The sequence below is a fragment of the Delphinus delphis genome, chromosome 8, assembly GCF_949987515.2.
Source record: "Delphinus delphis chromosome 8, mDelDel1.2, whole genome shotgun sequence".
NCBI classification, from domain to species: domain Eukaryota; kingdom Metazoa; phylum Chordata; class Mammalia; order Artiodactyla; family Delphinidae; genus Delphinus; species Delphinus delphis.
In genome coordinates this window covers 8,819,800-8,846,080 of record NC_082690.1, presented here as the reverse complement: position 1 = coordinate 8,846,080, position 26,281 = coordinate 8,819,800, and the positions used below count along the sequence as shown (strand labels likewise).

At 48.2% G+C, this 26,281-nt stretch overlaps 1 protein-coding gene across 6 annotated transcripts in view; it reads right to left on the bottom strand.

The window, feature by feature from the left end:
- The window catches only part of KIRREL3 (kirre like nephrin family adhesion molecule 3), a 543,060-nt gene extending 526,827 nt beyond the window's left edge, over nt 1-16,233 (bottom strand). For 5 of the 6 annotated variants that reach the window (XM_060017683.1, XM_060017686.1, XM_060017685.1 and 2 more), the window contains exons 1-2: nt 16,028-16,135; nt 13,234-13,662 (exon numbers count right to left, since the gene is read on the bottom strand). In XM_060017683.1, the coding sequence (XP_059873666.1) occupies nt 13,234-13,288 (55 nt within the window). In that variant the 5' untranslated portion in view covers nt 13,289-13,662; nt 16,028-16,135. Of the gene's footprint in view, nt 1-13,233; nt 13,663-16,027 lie in introns of all 6 variants that reach the window. The other variant, XM_060017684.1, reaches the window with a different exon arrangement.
- Between the last annotated feature and the right edge of the window lie 10,048 nt (nt 16,234-26,281).

The window sequence follows — 26,281 nt, the reverse complement described above, 5'->3', positions numbered from 1 at the left end:
GCCCCACCCCCACTGGTGCCTCATGGACACTCAAATCCTCTGAACCCTACTCAACAAAAGTAGCAAAACTGTTCGGTGTAAGGGATAGTCATACTTGGATTTGAAAATACTTTTTTCAGTTCATATGGTTGCAACAGCCCTTAAGAAAGATGTAAACAGCCCTGCCATGCCTATGTAAACATTTAAGGTGGAAAACATAACATAAGAAGACTCAGACTGAGACTCAGACGTCAGACTAAGACGTTGACAATGTAAGACGAATTTCTCTTAAAAATACAGCAGTGTAAATATTTTTATTTTCCTTAGCAGGAATTCAGGGGTATGGATTTTAGAAAGTGGATATCCGTTGATAATAAGAGGGGAATGTAGATATTCTATTATTATTCGCAGGAGAAAAGGGGAGGAAAGTAATCTGTTTCTCTCAATGGTATTTCTTGATTCTGATCAGCTCAGCATTCAGCTGCTTTTACCTATAAAGAATAGATTTCTATCTGTGAATACCTCTGCCCTGGTCTGATGAAGAGAAAAACCAAGGCAAAGCTCATGCCCAGAGAAACGGGCATCCACGTGGATTTGGAGCCCTGGCGACAGCTGACAGTGCACTGCTGATGTGATCCGTGTGTTCCACTGAAGGGCTTGGGCTGTGGAATAAGAAGGAGGTTTCCGTCTTTCATGTGGAGATCTACCTGCCTGGCATTCTTCCTCTGTATTCCTCTGATTCGATTTAAAGGAGCTTTGAAAACTTCGAAGAACTTTCATGTTTTGCTAGTTTATCTTAAGTGTCTATCTGAAACCAATATTGTGATTTCAAGCATGGTCTTGGTAGGTACATGCCATATTCAGAAATAATTTCTGACACAAGATAAGATGTACCTGCTGGATCCAAAGTGAGGAGAGTCGAAGTCTGAACGGCATTTGGACTCCCCTGCTTTTCAAGAGTCTTTTCTACTTCTTCCTAACGATCAGTATTAATCATTTCAGAACCATGTGGTCTTCTGACATTTCTACTCTTCTAGACTTGACAAAAAGGAGGGTTTTGATGTCCTGAGTGCCTCTTCCCGTCAAGTAGCTCTGTTCTCACAGTGCACGGCTAACAGCAGACTAACCTCTCCCTAAGCAGAATGGGGTTTCACATTTTTTCTAATCCACTGAAGAAAAGTTAGGTGGTGATGGATTCCTGTTAAGAAATCAGCACTTGGTTTTCAAAATGTTAAGCTGAATTGGAGATGGGTTGTGGAGGTCAAAAGTGGCACCCGCCGTGGAGCAAAGCTTCTCAAATTCTTGTGCTTTTGCATAAGGGGAGACGATTTCTTCCATTTTTACCAGCTCTTTTCCCCAAGCCCTACAAGTTAGGAACGAGGAGGACCACAGGCCCGGCCAGGGCTTTCTGTGGCTTATAAGGGACTAGTGGGACCAGAATTCTTCCTGAAGGGACGGGCGGCAAAGGACGTGGGTCTTCATCCGGGTGTTTCAATGGTGGTTCCATGCTTGTCTGGGGTGCGACCTTCGGGCAAATTATGGAATCTAAGCCTCAGTAGTTTTCATCTGCTAATGGGTATGACAGTCCTGGCTTTATCAGGTTGCTGTGAGGATTAAATAGGCAAATGCAGGCAAGCTCAGCAAAGGACCTGGCCATAGGCCTCAACAGTGCCTCCCCATGGCTGGTTCCAGCTCAACAACCGCAGGTGTTAGTGGTAGAAAGAGAAACACAATGAGACTATTAGAAGTTTTGCTTCTTCTCTGTTCTCACCATTTCCCCTCTCTACTGAAGGATCCCAGAGGGAGGGTCGTGTTTGTAAAAGGAGAAAGGGGAGCAGGTGGCCAAATCAGGGGGCCAGGAAGGCAGGGGACAAAGGGCACATACATACCACCTTGCTATAACATCTTTTTATGTGGGGAAGAGAGCTATCTCTATTATTTTTAGCAAATTCTCAAATCATGCAGCTCTAATTTTCCTCTCTGACCTGTGTTAGCATCACATCTGCAGTTTCAAGCAAGGTTTTGTAAACCTTATGCCAACAGTTTTCTTTTCTGATATGAAATACTCAAGGTATTACCTGCCATGTACCAGCGGGCCTGTTAGTAGTATGGACAGAGCATCCTATGTCCTCCCAACTCCTCCGCGCCCTCCCCCACCCCTAGGAAGACAGACAGTGAGTCTCCACACTCCTGAGCAAGCAGCAAGGGACAGTGGTGGTGACTCAGGTGTGGGAGGCCGCTCTGGCTTGAGCAAAACCTCATATAAAATCCCACTGGCAACCAAAACCTAATGGACAGTCACACAATGTCTGATGATTTCAGACAACATAAACAGCCAGTTCTACCGGCCCCTCAGGCCACACAGAGAAGGCAAGAGGGATGCTCCAGTGACGCCTCACCCTTCCTTCATCCCACATCTCACTATATTAGCTTATGCCACCCGTGGATCGACCCCGGGCAGAGGTCCAACCCGCTTGTAATTCTCAAAAGGTGAATAAGGCAGCTACCACCCCCTAGAAGATAAAGGAAGAGGTAAGGTGTTCTTGGGGCCAAGAGGACTCCTCCCTTTCCCTCCGACAGAGCGCAGGGCATCAGCTAGCCGTGTCTGTGTCAGGATCCGGTTACCCTGCCTGGAGAGACACACTTTCAAACGAGCAGCCGTGGCACATGGCAATTTTTAAAGGGTGCCTGTTTCTGTCCACAGGTGAAAACAGAGTAGCTCCTCTCGAGCCGGCCCGCGAGATCAGGGATTATGAGGACTAATTTGAGCATGTCTGTTTGGCTTTTTCAGCAGCAGAGGGGCGCAGCAGCAGAAATACTGGCTCCCAGATCATTAAAGGGGCAAACACCTGGGAGGGGCAGTGGGCTCCCCGGGGAGAAGCGGGGTTCCTGGCTGCCAGCCGCCCTCCTGGGAGGACTAACCCATCCATCACCCTCAGGACAGACATCACCGCAGACAGCGACACCGCTAGCGGGGGCTCTCTAGCCCCTCTCTCTGTAGCTCTTCCAAGCCCCTCCAGCATTTTGAAATGTGTCCACATACCTCTTGCCGCTCTACATAGGCGTCCCGCTTAACACTCTGCCCTCACATCCATCAGAAAGAGGAGAAAGGAAGTGAGCCTCCTTGGGGAGCTGCTGCCCTTCGGAAGGCCTGCTCTTCCCTTCCAGGCCCTCTGCCCGCCCTCAGCTGCCCCAGCTCCGTTGCCTGGGCACCCTGACTCTCTTCCTGGTACTAAGAGGCAGCCCTGGGCCTCCTGCTTTCAGCTCATTCTTGGGCTTTGCAAGCGCTGCTGCTGCCACCGTCAGGCAGATGTAGGAACTGCAGGGCTCACCCCGTTTCAGATCCCACAACGTTCTGCTCTGCCAGCTCTTGACCGATATGGTCCCAAGACAAACACAGGCCCGGTCTCCCCAGGCCCCATCACAAGGGCGCAGTGTCTTATGCAAGAAGGAGGCTTCAGAGTCTAGCTCCCCGAAGAAATGGGACTCCCCGTGAACATAGGGTAGACCCCAGCATCCTTAAGCGGGCACAGAAAAGTGCGGGTCGTAGGACGTGGAGAACAAAGCCACTGGGAGATTAATTGGCAGGTGCTCTTCCTCTGGGATGAGGGTAGGCAGGCAGGGAAGGGGGGCCGTCACTCCTTGTGCGGCACCGGGATGGGTCCCCGGGAGAGAGCTCTAAGTCTCTGTCCCCTGAACACCTGCCTGATGAGCCAGCTGGGCCCGGTGTCACTCTGAAGCTGTCATAGCTCCCAGCATTGCCGAGGGTGACAGATGGCCTGTCATGCTGCACCGGAGCTGCATCACCTGTGACATGTGCAGGTGACTGACAGAGATGGGAACTGACACGCATTAAAGAACAGAAGGCCCGACTGTTTCTTGGGAGGAGTGGGTGGCTGCCAGAGGGTGTTTCTCTCGTCAGAGTTCCTGGTGACCCGATGGTCATTCAAGGCCTTGGTGGGAGAGGAACATCTTCCTACAGGGCACGACCACACTTTAAACCATCAAGGTCTTTCCTCCGTCCTCCAGTGGGGGGGCGCGTCTCAGCCTCTGCTGTGGTGTGTGGTGATGCGGGGGGATCCGAGGCACCGTGTTCTTTTCTTTCATTTTTCCCCACATTTTATTCCAATAGTCGATATTTATTCATAGCCTCCCATATGCTGACTAGGGTGCTAGGCACCAGGGCGATAAAAGAAACGGAGATTTTAATCAACCAGTTAAGAATAGCCCCTGGCTTTTTTGGGTTGTTTTTGTTTTTGTCAGAACAGCTACGAAAGGAGCTACCCAAGCAGCAGCTCCTTGATTGCCATTCAGCCCAAAAGGCTGGCCTGTCACTTCCCCAGGTGGAGGGGCCTGGAAACCTCGGGCCTTCGAGTTAAAGCTGAAGGCTGGACAGAGGAAGGGACCGGCTCAGGCAGAGTCTGGAGTCGATCAAAAAGAGACAGAGCTGCAATGTGGGGTCACAGTTCAGAGGTCAACTCCCCAGTTTTCATAGGGGACACCCCCTGAAGCCCTCGCCTGTGCCTAGACACTGAGGATTTGCACAAGTTCTAAGAACGTGGCTCATCTCAGGCCCCAGCTTAGGATCCTCTCATGCGTTTGTCAGCGCTGCTGATGCGGATCCGCCAGCCTCTTGAGAAGCACTGAGGCTTCTCGACAGTGCAGTGAGCACGACGGGGAGTGAGCGCGGTCAGCAAAGGAACCTTTCTGAGGGCCTGATGGTGACAGTGGCCGCCTCTCACTGTTATCACAGTGACGAACGAAGCAGCGCTCGTGGAAAGCCATGTGCAACGCGGGAAGCTTTACACAAACGCTAAATATCATCATCATCATTCTGATACCATAATCATTGCTACTGCTGCTGCCACCAACAACAACCCAAAGAATCTGTCTGGCACCTGCAAGAAAATGAGCTAGACAAAGAGATCTATAACCCATCATCTACTTTCTAGATGATAGAGGATGGTAGAAGAGTGTATTATCCAAAATAAATAGCTTGTTGTTAATAGATAATATTTAGGAAATCTTGGAATTGGAGAGAATTTCGATGTTATCTAGGCTACCTTCCAATCTGACTCTTCCATTATCATTATTTATTTTTTTTAGGAGACTCACTTTATTATTATTTTTTTATTGAAGTATAGTTGATTTACAATGTTGTGTTAATTTCTGCTGTACAACAAAGTGAATCAAGTATACATAGATATATGTTCTTTATTATATTCTCTTCCATTATGGTTTAACCCAGGATATTGACTAAAGTTCCCTGTGCTGTACAGTAGGACCTTGTTGTCCATCTCGACTCTTCCATTCTCGATGGCCTGAATTCCACTCATAGCCTTGCAGCAATGGCAGGCCATCTACCCAGCCAGCCTTCGACAGTAGGGTTAGCTGTGGACAGTCTTGGGGATGTCACTGTCTTCCTCCTGCACGCCAGTGCAGGGTTTGGCTTCACCCCTGAGCTTGTCCCACCAGCCCCGCCATCTCCTGAAGAGAGCGGGCCAGAGTGTGGAGCATGTGATCTGATGATGTTCTCTGCACTTGAATGAAAGGTTACTGGGTGCTGGAGACTTGTAAGCATTTCCGAGTAAAATCAGTTAGCTTGTAACCTTGTTTCCCCCAGAGCCAGGGTAGCTTAGCTTCCTCCTGAGAACAGGAAAGAAGTCCTCAGCAGAACGTCCCCAGGCACCTCTTGCTTGTCTCATCCTTGCCCCCATCTGCCTTTCTGATTTACCATTCGTCCTCAATGTTAGGTTTCCTCCACCTCTGCCTAGCCTTCCAGGGGCCCCAGAAACTGGAAACTCCCATTCCTCAGAGCACTCCATCTGACTAACAGTCCTGCATGTACTCGGCCATCCCTGCTTCTGTGTTCTCCGTGGTCCTGTCCACTTTCCATCCCTATACACACTACTACGTAGGAAGATGAGTGAGGCTATTTCCACTCAATTCTACATTTTTTAAGCCCCATGTGCAACACAGGGAATACCAAGAATAAATAACATGTTGATCTGTCTCTCTCTTTTTTTTTTTTTGTCCATTGAACCCATGGTATAGAGAGCATTACAGACCCATAAGCTACTAACGATGTTTCTAAAGAATAGACTTAATTCTGATGATCCATCCTCAAAACATTTAGCATGGTACCCACGACCATTCACAAGCTTCCTCAACACCCAGAAGTCTAGCCCCCAAACAAACCACTGCTTCTGAACCCTGACATCCTGTCCCCCCTTCTGACCTGTGCACACATCTGAGGTACCATCTGGGACCATCTTTCTTTGCATCATCGGGAGAACTCTAGACACCTTTTACGATCAAGTCACCTCCTCTGCACAGCCCTTCTCAATAGCTTCAGCGATTCCTGATGCTCTCAGCACACTCTGACTACTCTGAGCTGTTGAATTGTAACGACAAGTCCGACTGTTTGCTCCTTGACTAGCCTGAGAGCTCCCCTGGGGCAGAAACACAGGCTCAGTCATCTTTTCATCAAAAGTCCCTGGCACAGTGTGTTCACCACGTAGGAGGCCCCCAGTGAGGGCTGGCTGAGTGGACAGGCTGAGCTCTGGTGTCAGAAAATGCTACTTAATCACAAAGGAAGGAGTAAGAAATGTGGCCCTCTGAGACGCAGACCCTCTGGAGCCCCTGGGGAAGAGTGTGGAAAGGCGAAAATGATGTTTGGTTGTCACTGCTGCAGCTGTCAGTGTCAGATTTCAAATTCCTGTCTTCTAGGCACTAGTTAGAAAGAACGTGAACTTGCAACAATTGTCCGGTGAACACAGGCCAAGCAAGCAGACCACCTAAGATAATCCAGCCTGTTGGGCACACCTCCTTTTAATGAGGACACATGCATGCCATGGCAGCGTTGGTTTCAATGATCGAAAAACAACCTCAGGCAAATCTCTGTCACTTTGCTCAGAAGGCCACCAACACCAGGTGGAAGATTAGGGGAAAAGCTCCTCCTGCATTTGAGGAAAATGGCCGATTTGTTCTAAGTTCTGGATATCGCTACACTGTAGCAGTAAGTGGTATGTGCGTGCGTGCGTGCGGGCAGGCACGCATGTGTGTGGAGAGGGGGTTCACGGATGGGAGGAGGCTTGAAAGTGGGCACGGTACGGCTTCTTGGCTGCCAGGAGAGACCTCCCCACGGCGTGTCGGGAGGTGTCTACATTTGGCTACTCCCTGCCTTGATTTCAGCCAGGAGAGGACGAGTATCCGTCTCTCAGGCTCCGTGCCCCAGCCAGGGCTGCAACACAATAACTCTGCAACGAGCAGGAGTCACTCATGCTGAGCAGGAGTCACTCATGCTGGCCACTGTTTCCGTGGCTTTAACTTGTTACCAACGTGCCCAGGGGAAGCTGACATTTATTTAATCCTCATAGCGGTATGGCCTGTGTCCTCACGGAAACATTGTATGCTTAGGGAAAACATCTGTTTCCAAGCAGCTTATGCTAACTTGCAACTACACAAAGGAAACACTTACCTAATGTTGACATTTACTGACTTCTAGAAGTATACAGCCAGAATACTCATTTTTACCATTGGGAGAGGACGGAAAAAAAAAAAAAGCGCCATATTTGATCCCTAGCTCTTTCAGTGGGTTAGAAGTAGAAAGTTAATGAAAGTTAAGGTTAATGTGGGGTGGAGATCCCTAGTCTATGGCAACTGCGTGGGTTGGGTATACTCTTCAAGCTCAGCAGAGAGCAGGACACAGCATCCTTTGCGTGAATGTGACAGAAGTATTCTAATGACCCATAAGGCATATCTATATTCCTATTTGACGGGCCGAACTTACTGGATTCTGGCTTTCCCCTGGGGAACAGAAACTGACCCACGATGACATACAGAGCTGTACCGTCTCAATGCAGTAGACGCTGCATCCTTCCCCTAGCTAGAAATAAAATCCCACTCCATTTGGAATACCGGGCAAAGCTATCACAACCTGGCACAGGATGCTGGCAGGCTTTGCTCCCCGCTCCCTGTGACTAGAAGTGATGGGATATGAAACCGGCGGGCACAGACATCCCCAGGGCAGCAGCTCCAGCCAGACCCTGTACCATGAATGTTGGACAGTCCACTGACCTTGAGGGAAGACTGGGGCCCCAATCGCTCTGCTGCGAGAACCACCATGAAGGTCAGGATCGGTGCCGTGGTGAGACTCCAAGGGTGGATTCCAGCAAGCTCATGGTCTCCCTGACCCCCTCCACTGCTGAATTAGAACGGCCCTGTTCCTGGGGTGGGGGGAAGGAATTCGGCACCCCGTTATTTCTAGGTTGACCCTGATTAAAAAAGCCTGCACTGGTTTTACACCCAGAAGTCATCTCAACAGCTTACAAGGATAAGGGCTGTAGCCGAGAAATGGTGCCTAAGGCTGTGTAACTGTCCCCACCCCCAATTACATGGAGGCCCTGAAATGAATGCTCCTGGCCTCCTCCCCAACCCTCCATCACAGGCAATTTTCTTTCCCTCTTCGTGTTTCCAAAACAGTTTATCTTTTTATCTCCTTGGAAGAAAAGTACTCTGCAAATCAAAGGAATCATTAGTATTGTTATTATTTTGCTGTTGAAATCTCTTGAATTTGCTCAGGATTACTCATGGGCTTTTTTGGGTCTGCAATATAATGCCTCCTGAGTCACCCCCACCGGGCTGAACAAAAAAGAAAAATTGCATCTTCAGGCCTAATGCCCTACTCCGCAGGTCCCCACTGGCCCTGGCTCCTATCAGGGCTTGGAAGGAGCCTACCAACACTGGCACCCCAGGCGGAGCTGCTGCCCCTTGGTAGCATGCCTAGCTCACTGCTGCCATGTTCCAAGCGAGATCTGCCTTTTGTAACCCAAGAGGGAGGCTCTGTGGGATCCTCTGAGCGCAACGGGGAGGCCCTGACCCCACCACACACCCCTCTCCCCCTGGGACATATCTCCTCCCTCCTCTATAGGTCTGGCTGGCAACTGACAGCTCCCTGCTGGGCAGCAGACACAGTGGCCACCCCCAGCCCAACAGACACGTCCCAGCTCTCCTTACCCCGGAGATCTGTGAAAGAAGGGGTCCCACACCCTTAGCAGCTGTGCACTGACCTTCCAGGACAAAAAAAGTGATTCTTCCCCCTCTAGACAAGCCATCAGATCACATGGGTTGCCGGTGGGGGAAGTCTCACACTTATTACTTGCTCTATCTTTTGTTCTGTGATATTTCTGGGGAAGGATAAATGTTTCCAAAGTTGCCGTTCACTCCCAATTTCCTTTTCCAATACCTTCTCAGCCTGTAACCCCCCTCGGATCCCCTCCATACTTCTGGCTGCCTCGGCTGTGCTCGTGCTGTTTTCTGAGACCCCTCCCTGCCCTCCCCAAGGGAGTTTCTTGCAAGTTGAAGCCTCTTGCCCTTGCTGATCCCTTCCCATGCTTCCTGTCACCCACCCAGGTCCCCTTCCCCCTGGCTACCTCTCTCCACTCACACTCCATCTTACCCTCTGTCTGCTTGATGCTCTCCTGTTCCCTTGGAGATTTGTGTCACCAAGAACCTCTGCCCCTCTGATGGCCATCTGACAGCCCCTCTTGGTGATTCCTGCCAGCAAGTTAGGAGAGCAAGTGGCTTAGATTCTTCCCAACAGGGAGATGACACCCCGGATTAATCCTCAACTCAGGGATGCCATTGACAGGTATATGCAAATTTTCACTCTCACCCCAACATGTTCAGAGCAGTGTGGTGCATATGTAAAGCCAACAAGGGAGCTGGACTCTCTAGAATCGGAACTTTCAGGCCCACAAGGTTACTAGGCAGGACAGGACACTCTGGGATGCTAGAGCAAAACGTCAGAGAGTGGAGAAGAGGACACCTTTCCTAGGAGCGGCCGAATAGGAGGCACCGAGATTGTACCACTGCACACTCCCCGAACTGTCTCAGAACCAGAGATCTGACAGGAAGCAGGGCACCCTCTGTCCTGCTAGAACATCATCCCCCCAAAGCAACTTAAGACGTGGCTGTGCAGGCTGGATGGCGCGGGTCTTGAAGATGAAGGGGGGCACAGAAGGAAATCGTTGTGGGCAAACCGAAATGAGCAAGGGAAAAACACAGCAAGTTCTAAGTGTATGGATGACAAGAGGATAGATTCTTTTTCACCCAGGCGCAGAACATGCCTCTTCCCTGCAGGAGGCCAAGCGTGCTGTGACATTATCCCTCTCTGTACAGAGCACGCCGTCCCGACAGCTGGGGAAGAGGCATCCCCGGCAAGAGAGAAACCCACAAACAGCGCACGCCGGCAGCTCTCCACGTCCTTGTGGGGAGCCAGGCCCGGGGACACTGGCCACGGCGGGAGCGGAGGAATGCCATTTGGCCTTTCTACTGCCACCTTAAGAATGATCAATACATATTTAATCTCAACCTATATGAAACGCCCAAAGTTTACAAGATAAGGGATACAGCATATCACTAACATTAATTATACCTTAATTTTACTCTCTGAAGGGGAATGAAAACAAAGGAAAGGTGAATAAATATTTAACAACTTAGAAGAGAAAGACTTTTGAGATTGAGTCAGTCATTGAGATGACTTACGTTAAGAGTTTACCTAAATGTTTCGCTTTTAAAGTCTTCGGAGCGCTGTTGGGAGCAGCCCCTCTGTATGGGAGGCATGAGAACTGTGTTTCCAGCGACTTCAAAATGACATGCAGTTTCCCGCCGTGAGAGGCGTCGGACAGCAGATGAATGTGTCACTAGAGGGCCAGAGAAGGCCCCCAAAAGAGCCCTGGGCATTTGTTTTCTCCGAGTGGAGGGCCATCCCTGAGCCTCTGCACATTTCCTTGGAAAGCATCCCCGGAGGAAGGGCACGCGGGAGGTGGGATCAGACGGGTGGCTCAGAGCGGGTGTCAGGTGGGGTGCAAAGGCAGACGGGGGATGAGAGAGCGGGGCCACCTAAAGCCTGTGGGCTAGTCCTCTCGTGACCTGTTGAAAGTGCATCCTCTCTATCTGATAGCTCGATACACATACGGTACCAGGCAGGAGTTGGGCACAGTATACGAATTAAGCATATATGTGTAGAGGGTCAAATGGAATCCTCTGGGGAATTCACAGTACTCATCCACATTCAAATCAATGCCCCGGGATCAAGTCAAAAGGTATTCTATTCCAGTGAAGTCCATTAAACATTGTCCCGCTTGACCCTTAATTCCTGCAGCGAGACACCATCTACTCAAGGAACCTACCCTATAATGTCCGGTGATGTAGGGGATTCTGATTGGCTACGTCCACTTTGGTCTCCTTGTCTTTCTTTAGACTTGTTTTGGAGTCTCGTCGACTATGCATCTACCATTTAGCAGGGTGGGCACAGCTGGCCAAGCTCAGAAAACTCAGGAACAACAAGGAACTCTGAACTGCGTGATACTGTGGTTCCTTCCTAGTGCTCTTGGGGCTTAGGATAGAAGAAGCAGAGCATCTAACCTCCATAGGTAAATAGTTAAAGATTTATATGAGGCAATCAAAAACAGCTCTGTACTGAGAAAGGAATAAGCAAAGTAGGAGTTGCACACTGTGATGATTCCGACAGCCAGAGAGGCACTTAGACACCTATAGGCTTCTTGTGTCAATCTAGACAGGAGTCTCGGCTCAAGCTTCTAAGAACATAAACAAGGGAGAGAGTAAAACGTGCACTGGTTCCATGAACCTGGGTGTAGCGGGGAGGGACGGTTGGATCCTCTATTTAGGGATTCTACGCGTAATTCCCTGAGTGAATGAATTGGTAAGAGGCAAAGGAGGATGAGAGTGAGCATGTGTGTCGGTGTAGGTGTGACCCCTAAGCAAGAGCACACACATCCAACAAAGAGGGTCATCTCACAAGACGGTAACAGAACCCAAATGTTTCTATACCAGTGTTCTGAGACAGTTCTTATTCATTCAGCCCAAAAACTCTGGGGAAGGCAATTTATCTTCCTGCTGCTGTAGGGAGCCCTGGTGAGAGGCACAAAACCACACGAATACGTGAGTGTGTGTGTGTGTGTGTGTGTGTGTGTGTGTGTGTACATTAGAATTACATACAAGCACGGATGCACGCATACTCGGGTGTGGGAAGGGCCCCCAGGTTAAATCAGGATGGTCAGAAGCAAAGTTTGACAGCGGGAAAATCTGCAGTGACCACAAGTAGCAGCTGAGGAGCTGGGGAAGGAGGTGTGGGTTTCTGCTCTCATCTGGCTTCTCCCTGACAGGGGAAGAAAGGGAGACATGCTGTTTGCTTGCAAAGCCAGCCACCCATGGCGGTGCTGTGCTTTCTCAAAAACTTTTACCCTTCATTTAATCAACAGATGGACGTGCTCTGTTGTGGATTTTTCTGAGAGGCCTGTTCCTCCCAGAGCTGTGCTGGCTGGCACAAATGCCGCCTCAGATGGCAGGGACAGCGCCGGCATTCCAGAAGCGGGGGAAGGAACCGACTGACTTGTCCCTCAAACTCAATTCCACAGGTGACTCGGATGCCACCGGCTCTGCGGGCACTGGCCATCCATCTCCCCAATGGCCCTCCCTGCCCTCCACCCCCACGGGCCCCAAGGCTCCCAGGGGCAGGGAGCCCGAGGTGGCCAAGTTCTTTTCGGAGAGTCCACCAGCTTCTCTGCCCCTGCTAAGCTGCAGAAAGGAAGCAGTCAGCATCACGGGCGGAATTTCATTGTATGCCCTGAAATCTAGTGCTGTGTAGGACTCAGAATGCAGTCGTATTCAGAGAAGCCGATTACATTCAATGAAACTCTTGAGAAGCTTTTCCCAAACATTGCACATCACGCCACGGTCCATTCTGTCATCGCAGACCCCTCCACACGCATTCCCTTCCGAATACACCCGTGCCAGCCCGACCTTATTCGTGCTGAAATAGCCACGTAAACAAAGCTCTCCCTCCCGGCCCTCTTCTCCAACCTGCGTCTGGAGGAGAGGAGGCGCCCAGAAGTTCAGAGCCGCACAGCCACAACGATGCCGCCTAATTAACATACCGGGAGCATAAAGAACTCATTTGCACTGGGGAGTTTGAGCTGGATGTTGACAAGTGAGGGGAGAAAGTCACCCTCCCCTCCGGTATCCCTGCCTTCCAAAGGAAAATAAACAGTACCATTCTGTTGCATTTTCAAAGGCAAAGAGGCAATGCCAGTGCCTCTCGGCCGGGCACCGGGAGACGCATCCATCAGTTCGAGTTTCCGAACCCTGCCCACATTCCTGCCCGCAGCCTCGCGCGCCCTGACAACCCCGCCGACTTTTTTTGCAACTCCAGCGGCGCACGGGTCCTACCTTGGCTGAAGAGGAAGAAGCAGACGAACAGCAGGTCGAGCTGGAAAGGTCTCATTCCTCCGCGCGCCGAGGGGAAGCCGGCGGGGCAACTTGGGTTCGCGGTGAGTTTCTTCTGCTTGGCGGCTCGTGGTGCCCTGCCTCCGCCGCGGTCCTCCCGGGTTCGCGCCGACCATCTGTCTGTCCGTCGGTCCCTCCGGGTGGCCTCGGGCTCCGTGCCTCAGGGGATCCGCAGCCAGCCGAGGCAAGTCGCCTGTTTCTAGCCGCCTCGGGAAGCCGGGTTTGTCAGCGACGTCCCCTCTCGGAGCAGCTCCATCCTCTGGCGCTCGGCATCCCAGGCACACAGCTTCCTCCGGCGGCTCCTCCCACAGCCAGCGCGCGAGCGAGCCAGGGAGCGAGTGACGAGTGACAGAAGGGCTCCTTTCACTGAAGCTGGGGCGGAGGGAGAGGGAGGGGAAACAGGTCATAATTAAAGAGGAAATACTTGGTGAAAGGCGATCTATGCAAAACGGAGGGTGGCGGTGGTGCAGGGGAGGCTCTGTTCTTTCTTTCCTTCTTTTTTTCCCCCTACATAGGGGGAAATTCAGCTTTTGCCACCATTATTGACCAAAAGACATCTTGAACAGGGAGCGGAGGTGTGACTTTTTGTCCACAGGACATAATGTTGTTTAAAGGAGTGAAGGATGGCTGGATGCACGTACCCATACTACAATATGCTTGCCTTGCCTTTGCACGGGGGACTGGAAACTGGGCTGGATGGGGAAAAGCAAGAGGCAAGGGGGGGTACATCTTTCCCCAGGAAAGACTTGGCCAGTATGTGCAGCAGGAGTCTCGGAGTTGGGGAAAAGATAAGCATGCTTTGAATTTTTGAGACTTTCCTAGGAGGGGGCTAAGTAATAAGCTGGGAACGTTTGCACCTTGGTTTTGCTTTGCCATACTCCTAGAAAACAAAATGAAGGAACTAGAGGGAAAAAAGGTAGATTTATGACACATACCCATTTGTTATTATTATTATCCTGGTTTGTGCATTTCCTACTAAGGATAGGGGAGCAGGCTGGCTTTGCATTTGGAGTGTCTCCTCTAAGGAGCACCCCATCACTCTGAGCGTGTCTTTTCTCCAAGAGGTGCTGTGAATCCTACCGCGAAGGAGAGGCCAAGGTCACAGGCAACTGCCTCCTAAGAACCTTCAGGTCTTTCACCTGTCATGAAACTCACACTCAAATCAAACTCTATTTCCTCCCGGATATCAAAGCAAATTTATCTAGGTCTATTTATTTGAGAGACATTTAGATATGCCTGGTATAAGCAGGGCATTGGGGGAAATAAAACTGCAGGCGCTGTCCATGACTTCAGGAGCTCATAATTTAGTGTGGAAGCAGAGTACACACATAAGATACAAACTGTAAGGATAGTTACAAAGCAACATATAAAAATATACAGCATTATGCAGAAGAAGGGGACGTAATGAGTAAGGAGAGGGAAATGAAAGATGCTCACTCGATTTGTGGCATGCAATTATAAAGTCAATCATTACTTTCATCAGTCACTGGACCTTGGGGAGGTGTTTTGGGAAACTCTTAGCTTTTCTTCCAACAGTATTACATATTTTGGGGACTTTGCTGATTGCAAGGTACATTCCAAGTTTCCATGTGGATCTTAACTTTAAAAAACACATCCCTTAGTATTTATGAACAAGAAAGAGAGAAGGGGCACATGTGTGCTATCAGGAGCTTACACCTGGTTGTTGACATCAAAGATTTACAAATTAGTAGGTGTCTGCCCTGTTGACTTTTCTATTCTTAATAGTTTATTTAACTGCACCCCTTAGAGGCTGTTAAACACATCAAACGGAAATTTGTAAGCAAACTTTTGGGGGAAAATAAGCAATGCTGAGCAACAGAAACTAAGAGGACCCAAAAGAGGCACCCCATCAGCTAAATTAGCAAACAAGGCACAGAAGCAAAGTGTCAGCACTACCTTAGTCCAGGGACTTGCTATAATAGACAACGTAATGAAATAGAAGAGACAAATCAGAAACACGTGCAAAAGATGAATAATAATTCTAAATAACATGTCAGATAACATATCAAGAGTGAAAATATACTTTAGTAGGAGCTTTCCAATTGAATCTATAGGGGTGGGAAGAAATTTCAGGTCTGGGGGTCATTCCTAAAGCCAACCTTGCTGTGAATAAGACTAATAATTAAAGAATGTAGATTGTGCCTTACAAAGCAACATTTGATGTTTTAACTGACATTTACCCTTTAAACTGTTGTTAATTCTGATTGCTAATTCCTAAGTGGCCTGGGACCAAACTTGCTTAATTCAGCCCCAGAGGGAAATGCTACAAACCAGGATCAAGAGGCCAGGGTCACGACTTGTGCAACCCACCAAAATCAGGCCCACCTACAGGTGCCTTCAAACTACACACACTCACTCTTGGTCAGGAGAAGAGGGGTGGGGGGAGTCCGAGGTTGGAAGGACCTGGCTTCCCTCGCCCCACGGTCCCGAGATTGGCCTCCTGACTCTCAATCTGGCTCCGATCCCCCACCCCCTCCACCCCCCAGCCAGCTAGGCCTGTTCCCTTCTCCATCCCCCTCTCCTTCCCCCCTCCACCCCCCCACCCCCCACCCCCGCCCCGCAGCCTCTGGTCTCCGGCAGAAAGGAAAAAAGCTTGGATTAAGTGGTGAGCTGCCTGCCTCTAAAAGGACCAGGAGGCCTTTCAAGCCCAAGTGCCGGAAAAATCAGGGCAGTCTTCGGCAGCCACCACGTGGGGCAGCGAGAACCACAGCGATACCTGCAGGACCCACAGCCGGCCGGGCTCTGGCGCCAGCCCCGACGGCGGCCCCGCCATCTCCGCCTGGGCTGATCCTTGGCCTCACCTCCTCCGGGGTCTCGGTTAACCTCCTGGCGCTGTAAGGTGCCTGCGCGCAGTTCGCGGCGAAGAGGGAGCGGAGGAGGGAGGCGGCGAGCAGCACGGCTCCACCTGATGGAGAAGCGCGGAGGCTTAGACCTCGAAGCGCCGCGAGGGGAGGGGGCCGGGGGAGGACGCCCGCCGCCCCCGCTGGGAACCTCGGCGTCCGGAGCGCGCCGCGCGGAGAACCGGGTCTCTGGGCTCGACCCGGGGAGGTGGCGACCCTGAAGAGACAGCAGAAAACCGGCCACTTGGAAAACTGCCCGAATTCTTGTTCTCTGCCCATCCAGGCTCCGGGTCTCCGTTGCGCCCACCGCGCGAGCCGCGGCCCCTCGCCAGCAGGTGGCATCCTCTCTAGAGTTTCTTCACCTGGCGCAGAGCCCGTGGCCGCCTTAATCAGTTCCCGCCCCCTCCAGGCCTTCAGGGCCAGGTGTTGTGTCCTTCGAAGCCCCAGCCCAGCGGGTAGGAACGAGATCTCCCTCCCGAGAATGGGGGCTGGCTCCGGAGTCTGCTGCTCCCCGGCCAAGAAGTTTCAGGAGTGCAAGTCTCCTCCGGACAGCTTCCAAGCCCTGGTCTCTGGGCAGCAAGAGTACCCCGCTGTTTCCTGAGGTCAGGAACAAAGAGTGAGGCAGGAGGCTCTGGGCCCAGGTACAGGGGTGTCCGGGCACCGCTGTCCAGCGTCCTGAGCCGGTGGGAGTTCAGACTCTGACTCATCACCACTTTCCAGTGACTTTCCTCCTGGCTGTTCATCCAATGTCTGTAATATTTATTATTCCCTCGATTTGTGCAAAGGCCTGTTTTGGGTACTTCATGAAGATGTGTGGAATGAATACGTGAACTCCTGTTCTTGGAAAGTTTGCCCTCTAGTTGGGGCGAAGCGTACACAGGTGCATACATGGCAAAAAATTATGAACCTTCTCATTGGCTTTTTAACAAGACAGATGTTACCCTGGAGGGTCATCTGTCAGTTGGAATCCTTTCTAGTGGAATCCTTCTGGGCCCACTTGCCTGAGGCCTTACAGGAAGCTGCAGGGTCGAGATGCAGCACAGGGCCCCAACCTTCAGCTAGAGTTTCCACTGTCCTGCTTGCTCCCTTGCTCTCCTGCAGTGCTCATGCGCCCTCATCTTCCTGTGTTCACCAGGGCCCCTGTATAGCACGAAGGAAAGGGAGAGGCAGTTTTATGAGAGGGACAGTCATTATGAGCGGAGAATTTCCTGTTTAATGCCTCTTGGCAATATTTTTTGCACAGATACATTATAAACCACATTCCTTTTTGTTTTTCTTAGAACCTGCCAGTGCTGGTGAAAACCTCCTTGTTCAGGGATTTAAACACGTTTTGAACAGGCCCCTCCTGGGAGTTCAGGGTAACCTGACTCTCCCATCTTGGATAAGTTAATAAGGGCCGGAAGTTACGTATACTTCCAGAGACCAAATGGGCTTCAGAGGTTCTCCCTGGATGGCAGCCTGTCTGACCTGGGCAGTCACAATCTTCTAAGCTATTTCTTTTTCATTTATCTGAACCAAATTTCTTGCTCACATCTGCGTAGGTGGGTTATAAGACCTTAATCCCTGTGCACTGTGGCCAGTCTCTCTGCAGTCCTGCAGAAAGGCCCCAAGAACCAGGTTGTCAGCTTTCAGAAGCATCCCCCAAAGGGCAGGGCCAGACTGCACCACTGATTCACCCAAGGCCGGGCCTGAGTGAGGGGTCAGGGTAAGCCTTTGGACCCGGGTTCTGGCCTGAGAACTGCTACCTTTTGTAACCACTTAATAAACCTGGGCGTATCTTTCTTCATCTATGAAATAAAACAGTACTTCCCTGGGATCCCCCCCAGTCCTAAAATCCTATTGTCTGTTTTCCAGAAGCCACAGCTCTCAGCTTGGAGAGATTTGGAAGCGCTTCCCCAGTGACTCAGTGACTTCGGCTTTAGGGCAGATTTTTGCCAGTGACTGATCCCCGCCCCCCACCAGGAACACTAGCGATGAGCCTGGAATCTGCACAGACTCCTCTGGTCTCATTGGTCATGTATTTTCCCCAAACTGTTTGATTTTCATTCTACTCTGAGTGCCCTCGGTCTTTCCCCAACTTGCTCAACTTGTGATTTCTCTTCTTTCCTTATTTCCCCCAGAACCATGCTCCGCCCCCAACCTGGATTCTGAGCTCCAGAACAGCTTTTCTTCAACATACACTCCATAATTCTATCAGATGCAAGCCTTTTAGGAAACTGAGGGAAAGCTGATGCCAGGGTGGCTAATGGTAAACACCTCCCTTGAAAGGCAGTAAGGACCATGGCGCCTTGTATTTTAACTCGATTTTAACATGAATCAGACTGGACCATAGCATCTATCTGATTGTGCATCCTCCTGGATATCCTGGCGGCCCCCTGAGGGTAGGAGTTGTGCCTCTCCAGGTCCCATGGCGCCGGGCTCTTACCCTGGTAGGCAGTAGGCACTCAATACATAATGTAGGATTAAGGGCATAGTTTTACCTAGTGCCCCACATCCCATTTCCTGTTTTCCGAGTCCAATTTAACTTGTTCTTTACTCTGTTATTAAACCATTGTCAAACATCTGGCATGTGCCTGCCAGTGCTCTGGCTGTATTTTATGGGGGTGGGTAATGAATTGAGCCTATATATAGTTTGCAAAATGTGGAACACACTGTAAGATGCAACGCACTACAGAAATGAAAGATATTTTTATCTCTTCAGCATCATTCTGCACAAGGAGACAATTCTCTGGCAACATTGTTTAAGAACAATAGACCTGTTTAGCCTTGACACACTCAGGCATGCAGGGCACTGAGTATACAATTCACATGGGAGCAGCATTATCTCCCTTGGCAAAGGCCTGGCATGTGTAATTTACAGGGAAGAAAAGATATGGGAAACATTATAAAAGGAGGTGGCAGTGCCCTGTGCCTTGTCTCATCACCAGCTGAATGCACAGGCCAGGATCTTCATCCCTGCTCCAGGGATGGTACGGGAGGCAAGTCTCAGCATCCCGCTTCAGTGCTCGGAGTGAGTCCTGTGTCATTTTGGAATATTCCATGTGTTCTTTTTGTGTATATGAATGGGCTAATTATGTGGAAAATATTGGAAGAGAAAGTGAAATTCCAAATTGTGACTCATTTGTGGTATTCAAAGTCTTAAAAATTATACTGCATTTATTCTTTTTCTCCATTATTCTTTTTCATAACCCTCTCCTCCCCCCCCCCCCACCAACACACACACATACACACACACCCTAGGCCTATGTTATAAGTTACCAAACCTTTATAGCACCCAAGGGAGCGGCTTGGTCTCACTTGAAGCCCTTTAAGCTCTTTTCCTAGATGGCAAACTTTACTTTCTCTTTTTTGTTTATTATAGATACAGTATTTTTCCTTCCTTTCTCTTTTCTTCCTTTCTCCCTCCCTTCCTTTCTTCCTTCTTTTATTCTCTCCATATTATGTCCAGATAGGTGATATAAAAGTTGTATATGTAAATTTCATTTTTTATCTATCTTTATAAAGTTATATAAGTTTATGTATATTCAAACCTCTACACACAAATGCATGTGCACACACACAAACACACACATGACTTTTCTATTGGCATGCTAGCAACGGGCCTCCTATGCAAATATTCTAAACTATGAAGCCCTAGACCGAGTTTTCATCATCTCTGCCTGAACTCATGGCCTCCTGAACTCATTGCTTGGTCTACAGACTAAAGAAACCTCTTGCCACTGTCTAACCCACTGTCCCACCGCAGTTGGCTGTTTGAAATTCAGCTCTGTGATATCTTCCCCATACACCACCTTGGGGTACATGGTCCCCAAGATAGAGTATAAACTTTTTATTGCTGTGTGTAGTGCATGTCAAACAAATATACCTTTTCTGTGTCTTCGCCAGCCCCCTCCTCCTTCACAGCCCACACTCTAATCCTGTCAAATGACTCTTTGATTGGAGGTAGGAGCCACTTTCACTCTCCCACACTTCTACTGCTTCCTCTCCTGTGTGCCTCTCCCCTGCATGCATCTCTTTGCTAATAGACAGGTGCTCATTGCTCAAGAACCAGTTGAACTGTCATCCCTTGAGACTGTTTCTTCACTTCCTTCCCTACTTAGTTGAAAACGAACAGCATACTCATAACAACCACAGTTATTATATAATGATTCATATTATAGTATAATTATTTATTTACATGTCTACCTTCCAAACTATATGTGAGCTCTTCAGGGTCAAGGACCATTTTTTTGGAATTTATTTTTGCATATCCCAGAGTCTGTTGCTCAATGCTTGGCATGCAGCAATCGTTGGCCAAAGGGTGTTTAAATGAAATAAAATTAGACCAAAAGTCCTACTTGCCTCCTTGTGACCATCCAGCCTCAAGCTTGAAATTTTCTTTCTTCATCACCTGATGCCTCTAGACCCAATGAGATGCAGAAAGTTCCACATCTACTTTCTGGAACTAGGCGCATCTGAAAGACCAAAGGAAAAGATTTCTGACCACACATTTTAAACCCATTCTGAATCTCGGGCAAATACGGGGAGTGGTGCCACCCATCTAGATAAACCACAACCTAACTCTAGTCTTGTATTAAAAGAAGAGTTAGAGATCCTGGTTATTCATTTTGCTTAATGGCACAGTCCCAAAGCATACTCCATAACAATTATACAGATAGAGGTTCAGAGTAAATGAGGAAAACCAACATTATTGTTTCCCAGACTCAGTCCAATTGGAATTGTGTTGATGGTTCAGTGCTTTTCCCATTGTCTGTGTCTCTTTTCTGCCTTTTTTTCCTGCTGTTTGAGATTCTAAGCAGGCAGAGGTAGGAACTCCATTTAATACAATGATTCTCAGTGTGGGGTTCCCAGGCCAGCAACATCAGCATCCCCTGAGAACTTTCTAGAAATGCAAATTCTTGACTTCATCCAGACCTCCTAAATCAGAGTCTCTGGGGTGGGGCCCAGCTCTCTGTGTTTTAACAAGCCTTCCAGATGATTCTGATGCATGCTAAAGTTAGAACCAGTGCTATTAGCACTCCCCTGTACCATCACCCAGCATCAACAATGATCAAGCCATGCCATGGCCCAGTCTGTTTCACTAATCCTCCATGCTTCCTCCCAGCTCATTGGATTATTTTGAAGCAAATTCAGACCTCATATCCTTTCATCCATAAGAATTTCATTTTGCGATAAGGGCCTTTAATGTGGATGAAAGTAACACTTTATAGTATATTTGTTAGCCATCTGGGCCCGACTATTCATCTTAGACAATTCATCCTTTGAATACACTCAACAGCCTTAATATGGTAGTTTTCAGCCAAAAAAAAATAAAAAACAACGTTCAATTAGGTAAGACAGAGAAAGATCCTTTTTTTTTTTTTTTTTTTTTAGATTAAGAATTTATTATTTAGAAAAGGATGAGTCTGGTCATTATAATGGGGAAGAAGAATTCAAATCAATGAAGCAAGTCCTTAACAAAGTGATGCAGGACTTCACCTTGAAAGAGGCTGCCTCCTTCCAGTTTCTAAAGTTTTGTGCTACATCCCATTCATAGGGTATATAGTCTGATTGTTTTCCCAGAAATGTCATAGATTCACAATTTTTGTCCATGCTCTGTGGTCTGATCTTCTTTCTGACCCACTTGCATTTGTATGAAAATTGGCCAGTTAAGATACAACCCGTGACTGTGATCTGATATTACCTGGGAAATACAGGGGAGTACAGCCATGACCTTGGTCTTATCAGCCGAGTGTGCTAGCTCTCCACAGTAAACAGCCGGTTTCGTCATAGGGCTCTGTCATCACCTGGTAGACCCCACGAGTCCTTATTTTACTCAGAGAAACTCAAAAGAATATTTGTTCCCCTTTTCAGATGTCTGTGGCAAAAACTGACACTTGCATAGAGCATGATTTGATAGCAATATCTGCAAAGTGTCAGAAAGGGGAGGGGATCGATACACTTAATTTACTTGGAATAATTCATTACCTAACCAGAGTTTTCAGGGAGGGCAGACAAATTCCACACTAAAGTAACTCACCCACCTGGATGGAGAGGAGTACCGTGAATCCATCTTTGGAATGAGATGTAACACTGAGTTTCTTGCTTTCATTAAGGACTCTCTCGGCTCCTTTCTTTCTTGAGACAGGGTGTTCATTGAGTCAGCCATTTTTCAAAGTGGGCGATTTACGCTACTGACTGAAAGTCTCCTTGCTGTTCCAGCTGAGCTTATTGTTTGCACTCTCTGCCATTATATTTGGGTGTGTTGCTTGCTCAGAAACTGATGGTTTGGAGCTATACTCCACCTCAAGAGAAAGGAAAACACAGATCTTTTTCTTTGGTGGAGGGTGGTGATGGTGATTTTTCTTTGCTTTCAAGGCTAAACCAATAGGGAATCTGTTTGTCATGGGACTGGAGGTTACAAAATAAGGAAGAATCGTTAATGCAGTAGGTGAGAACCTCAGCAGGGTTTACTGAGGTCACAGAGTCCTTTTGAGATAAATATTGAAGAGGCATCTAGATTTAATGGCTTCACAATGATCTCTCAACCTCCCATCTCATTTATCTGACACCATATACAGAATGATTTGAAGTAGGGTTTGCCATGTAGTAGCACTGAGAGCCCATGAGTTCTGAGTTTTGGAGAGAATCCACTGGAGGGTTCCTCCCTTATTAAGGTACAACCATCCCCGGTAAACAACGTTGGCCCAGTGGCATTGAACTGATACAGGACAGGAAGCAGACAGGAACCAAGGGGACAGGAGGACAGGAACCAAAATCCCATTTGAAGCAGCTGAAGGAGCTTGGGGAGGATGAATGTAATTATAAGGTGCCTTCAGATAATTATGCTCTTTACCGTCTAATTATGAAGTGCCACTTTCTACTTTAACTACCTGTAATTCAGAGATCAGTCAGCAACGGGCTGTCTACCGAGCTTTGGCGTGCTCCCTGATGGGGAAGGGAAAGTCCACAGTCAGGAAACAATGGGCTCTTGAGGGGGCCAGAAGGGTCCTCAGAGACTAGCCTGGAAAGGTCAGGAGGTATATTTCCATTCTCCTAAATTGTCAAGCTGTCTCACCTTTCTGTGCCTCATTGGAATTATCTACAAAATAAGGGAAAAAATATACCTCTCCTCCTCTTGCTTGTCAATAAGCTGGCAAAAAAAAAAAATCAAGATCTAAATCTCCATGACTATTTTTTTATCATCCTTTAAAATAGGAGAAATCAATCAACAAATATTTGTTGGATGCTATTTTTTCTTAGGGCACTGTAAGAGGATGCAGAAGATTTAAGACATTGGCCCCTGTCCTCAAATACCTTCCAGTGCAGTTGAAGACACAAAACAGACACATGGTTTGATACAACCAACCATGTATTCATTCATTCAGATGTGCATTTGACATATATTTATTGAGCATCTACTTTGTGTCAGGCACTGGATACAGGCTCTGGCAACACAGAGATGAAAAAGATTTACATTCAGTCCTCAAGGAGCCTGTCATGGTCTCTTGCGACATATAGGACAACCATATAAGCCCTTGAGAGAAGCTGAAAGTGACTCAGAGATACAGATATTCTGAGAAGGGAGTGTTTGCTGTGGGCTGGGTGGGCAGGGGGGTCTCACAATGGGCCTGAGATGGAACAGGAAGAGACAGGACTTAAACCTGACATGAGTCCCAGTAAAATCAGAGACCCTGACACCCAGTGGTTCCTTATTCTCCTCTTGTGTTCCACCTTCCAGAACATAAGCAATAAAACTCAATAAGAGAGGCATCATTGTGGTAATAGAAGAGGAGATTAATTCATAATTTTGATTTCCTTTGAACCATTTTTACTTGATTTAGTCAAACTTGCTGTGGAAGATGATTCATTACAACCTATTTTAAATCATGATCAGGAAGCACAATGACACCCTGAAAAGACAGAGGATGTATTTCAAGTGAAGAAATCTCAATTTTTAAAACTTAGAGAAAATTAATTTGGTAGAACAGAAGGAAAAGAAAAGACCTAAAAAAATTGTTAAAGAATTCGCTATTTGTGATTGAATCCATGTATTACTTATGCAAGCAAAAACTAAAGAAGATACTCTCATTTTATAGAACCAAATATTATGGAAGCACATAAAGTGTGAACACCTTCTTTTACCAACCCTCACCCCAAATCTACTCCCAGAGGTAACTGCTATTAGCATTTGGAGTCCTTTGCTATGCGTTTATATACATATAAAAGAACAAGCACTCTGTGCACAAATGCATAAATGGGAATCACACATGATATATGTTATTCTGCAATTACATTTTCTTTGAATTTAACAATATATCTCAGAGATTTTTTCCAGTGATAGTCTGCTTTAATATGCCTGAAGGAAGCAAGAATTGAAGCATTCATTTCCTTTTGTCTTCTGCTTTCCAAGGAAGACTTGTTTTTTTCATCCATATCTGATCCAGGCTCTCAGTGAAGCAGTAATTGCTGTCGTGGTCAGGGTAAAAGGGCAGAAGGGAAAAGGTGAGGGCACAGGAGAAAATACGAGCTATATTGAGTCTCCAGGTTTTAAAATGTGGCCCAAACATAGGGAAGGGAAACAGGACCAAAGATTAACTCTTGACACTTTTAGGTAACTGATGTTCAGCTGGCCTCAGGGAGGAAGACAGCCCTGACCTTGAACTAATCACTCTGAAGTCCACATGTATTCATCATTTTCTATGTGCAAAAATGTACGAGTGCTTTAGTGGTATTCTTTTAGGGTATCATTGACCATTTTCAGAAGGAATAGGAAAGAAAGAAAGAAAGAAAGAAAGAAAGAGAGAGAGAGAGAAAGAAAGAAAGAAAGAAAGAAAGAAAGAAAGAAAGAAAGAAAGAAAGAAAGAAAGAAAGAAAGAAAGAAAGAAAGAAAGGAAGAAAGGAAGGAAGGAAGGAAGGAAGGAAGGAAGGAAGGGAGAAAGAAAGAAACGGAGAAAGGAAGGAAGGAGGGAGTGAGTGAGTGGGGAAGGGAAGGAAGGAAGGAAGGAAGGAAGGGAGGGAGGGAGGGAGGAGAGAGAAAGAGACAAGTGAAATGCCTCTGCCCTCTGCCCTCTGCAAGCTTGAGGCTGAGTTTCTCGGGTGCCTGTCTTGGGGAGAGTTTGGAAGCTACCATCTTATCAGCACATCCAGAACACACAGACAAAGCAGAAAAGGGTTTATTCTGAGTTCACAGTGTGACTGTTTGATAGCTCTCTGTACATTCATACCTTTCAACTCTGGAGAGGGATGAGGTCTTTGGGGAAACATTCTTTAATTTATGTGGTTCTAGACACAATTAATCAGAGACTTTAATATCCATTAGGCCCTTATCCCCACCTCTCTCTCCATTTCCCCACCTCCCCAAACATAAGCAATCCCGTCCAACAGGACAAACGTTGTTTTTGTATCAGAGAAGGAGATTCATTCTGAAGCGTGCAAGTGTAGGCCAGTTGTGGAAACAGACAGACATCGGGTCTTTGGTGAAGATTCATTCTGTCCTCAGAAAACAAGGAAAACACTAGCCAGGGCTTCTCTGGAGACTGTCACATATGTGTGTGTGGAGCCAGTTCAAAATTCTGAATAGTCCTTATCATGTTGAAGACATCTAATACTGGACACGGAGCAAGGGCCTTGGCGGCCACGCCAGTCTGTATCCTGGCATAAAATAAGGGGCACTTGGATGGGATGTGGAAGGAAATTTCATAAACTGTGTAGGGAGGGATGGGCTGGGTTCCAGGAGCTAAGAAGAGGTGATGTTGAGGCACTCAGGGAGGCGAATACCTTTACCACCCCTACCCCAGTCCTGAAGCACAGAGGGAGGGACCATTGTTAAGTGGAGCCCTGTGACCTGAAGATGGGGGTGGGGGTGGGGTGGGGGGGGTGGGGCCCTGTGAACTGAAGACGGAGGGGTGGGGCCACGTGGCTGGAGCTGAATCCTGGAGGGACAGGATGCCACCAACAACAGAACCCAGCCCTGAAACAGAAAGGGAGCAGTGGGAGACATACCCCTACCTCTCTCTCCTCCTGCTCTCTCACCTCTTTTTGGTGACTCCTGATGGCTGAACCCAACTGGAAATCAGAAGGAAGAGGAATCTGGAGGTGAATCCCACAGAGTCAGTGCATCAGGGCAGAAGGCAAAGTGGAGAAGGTCA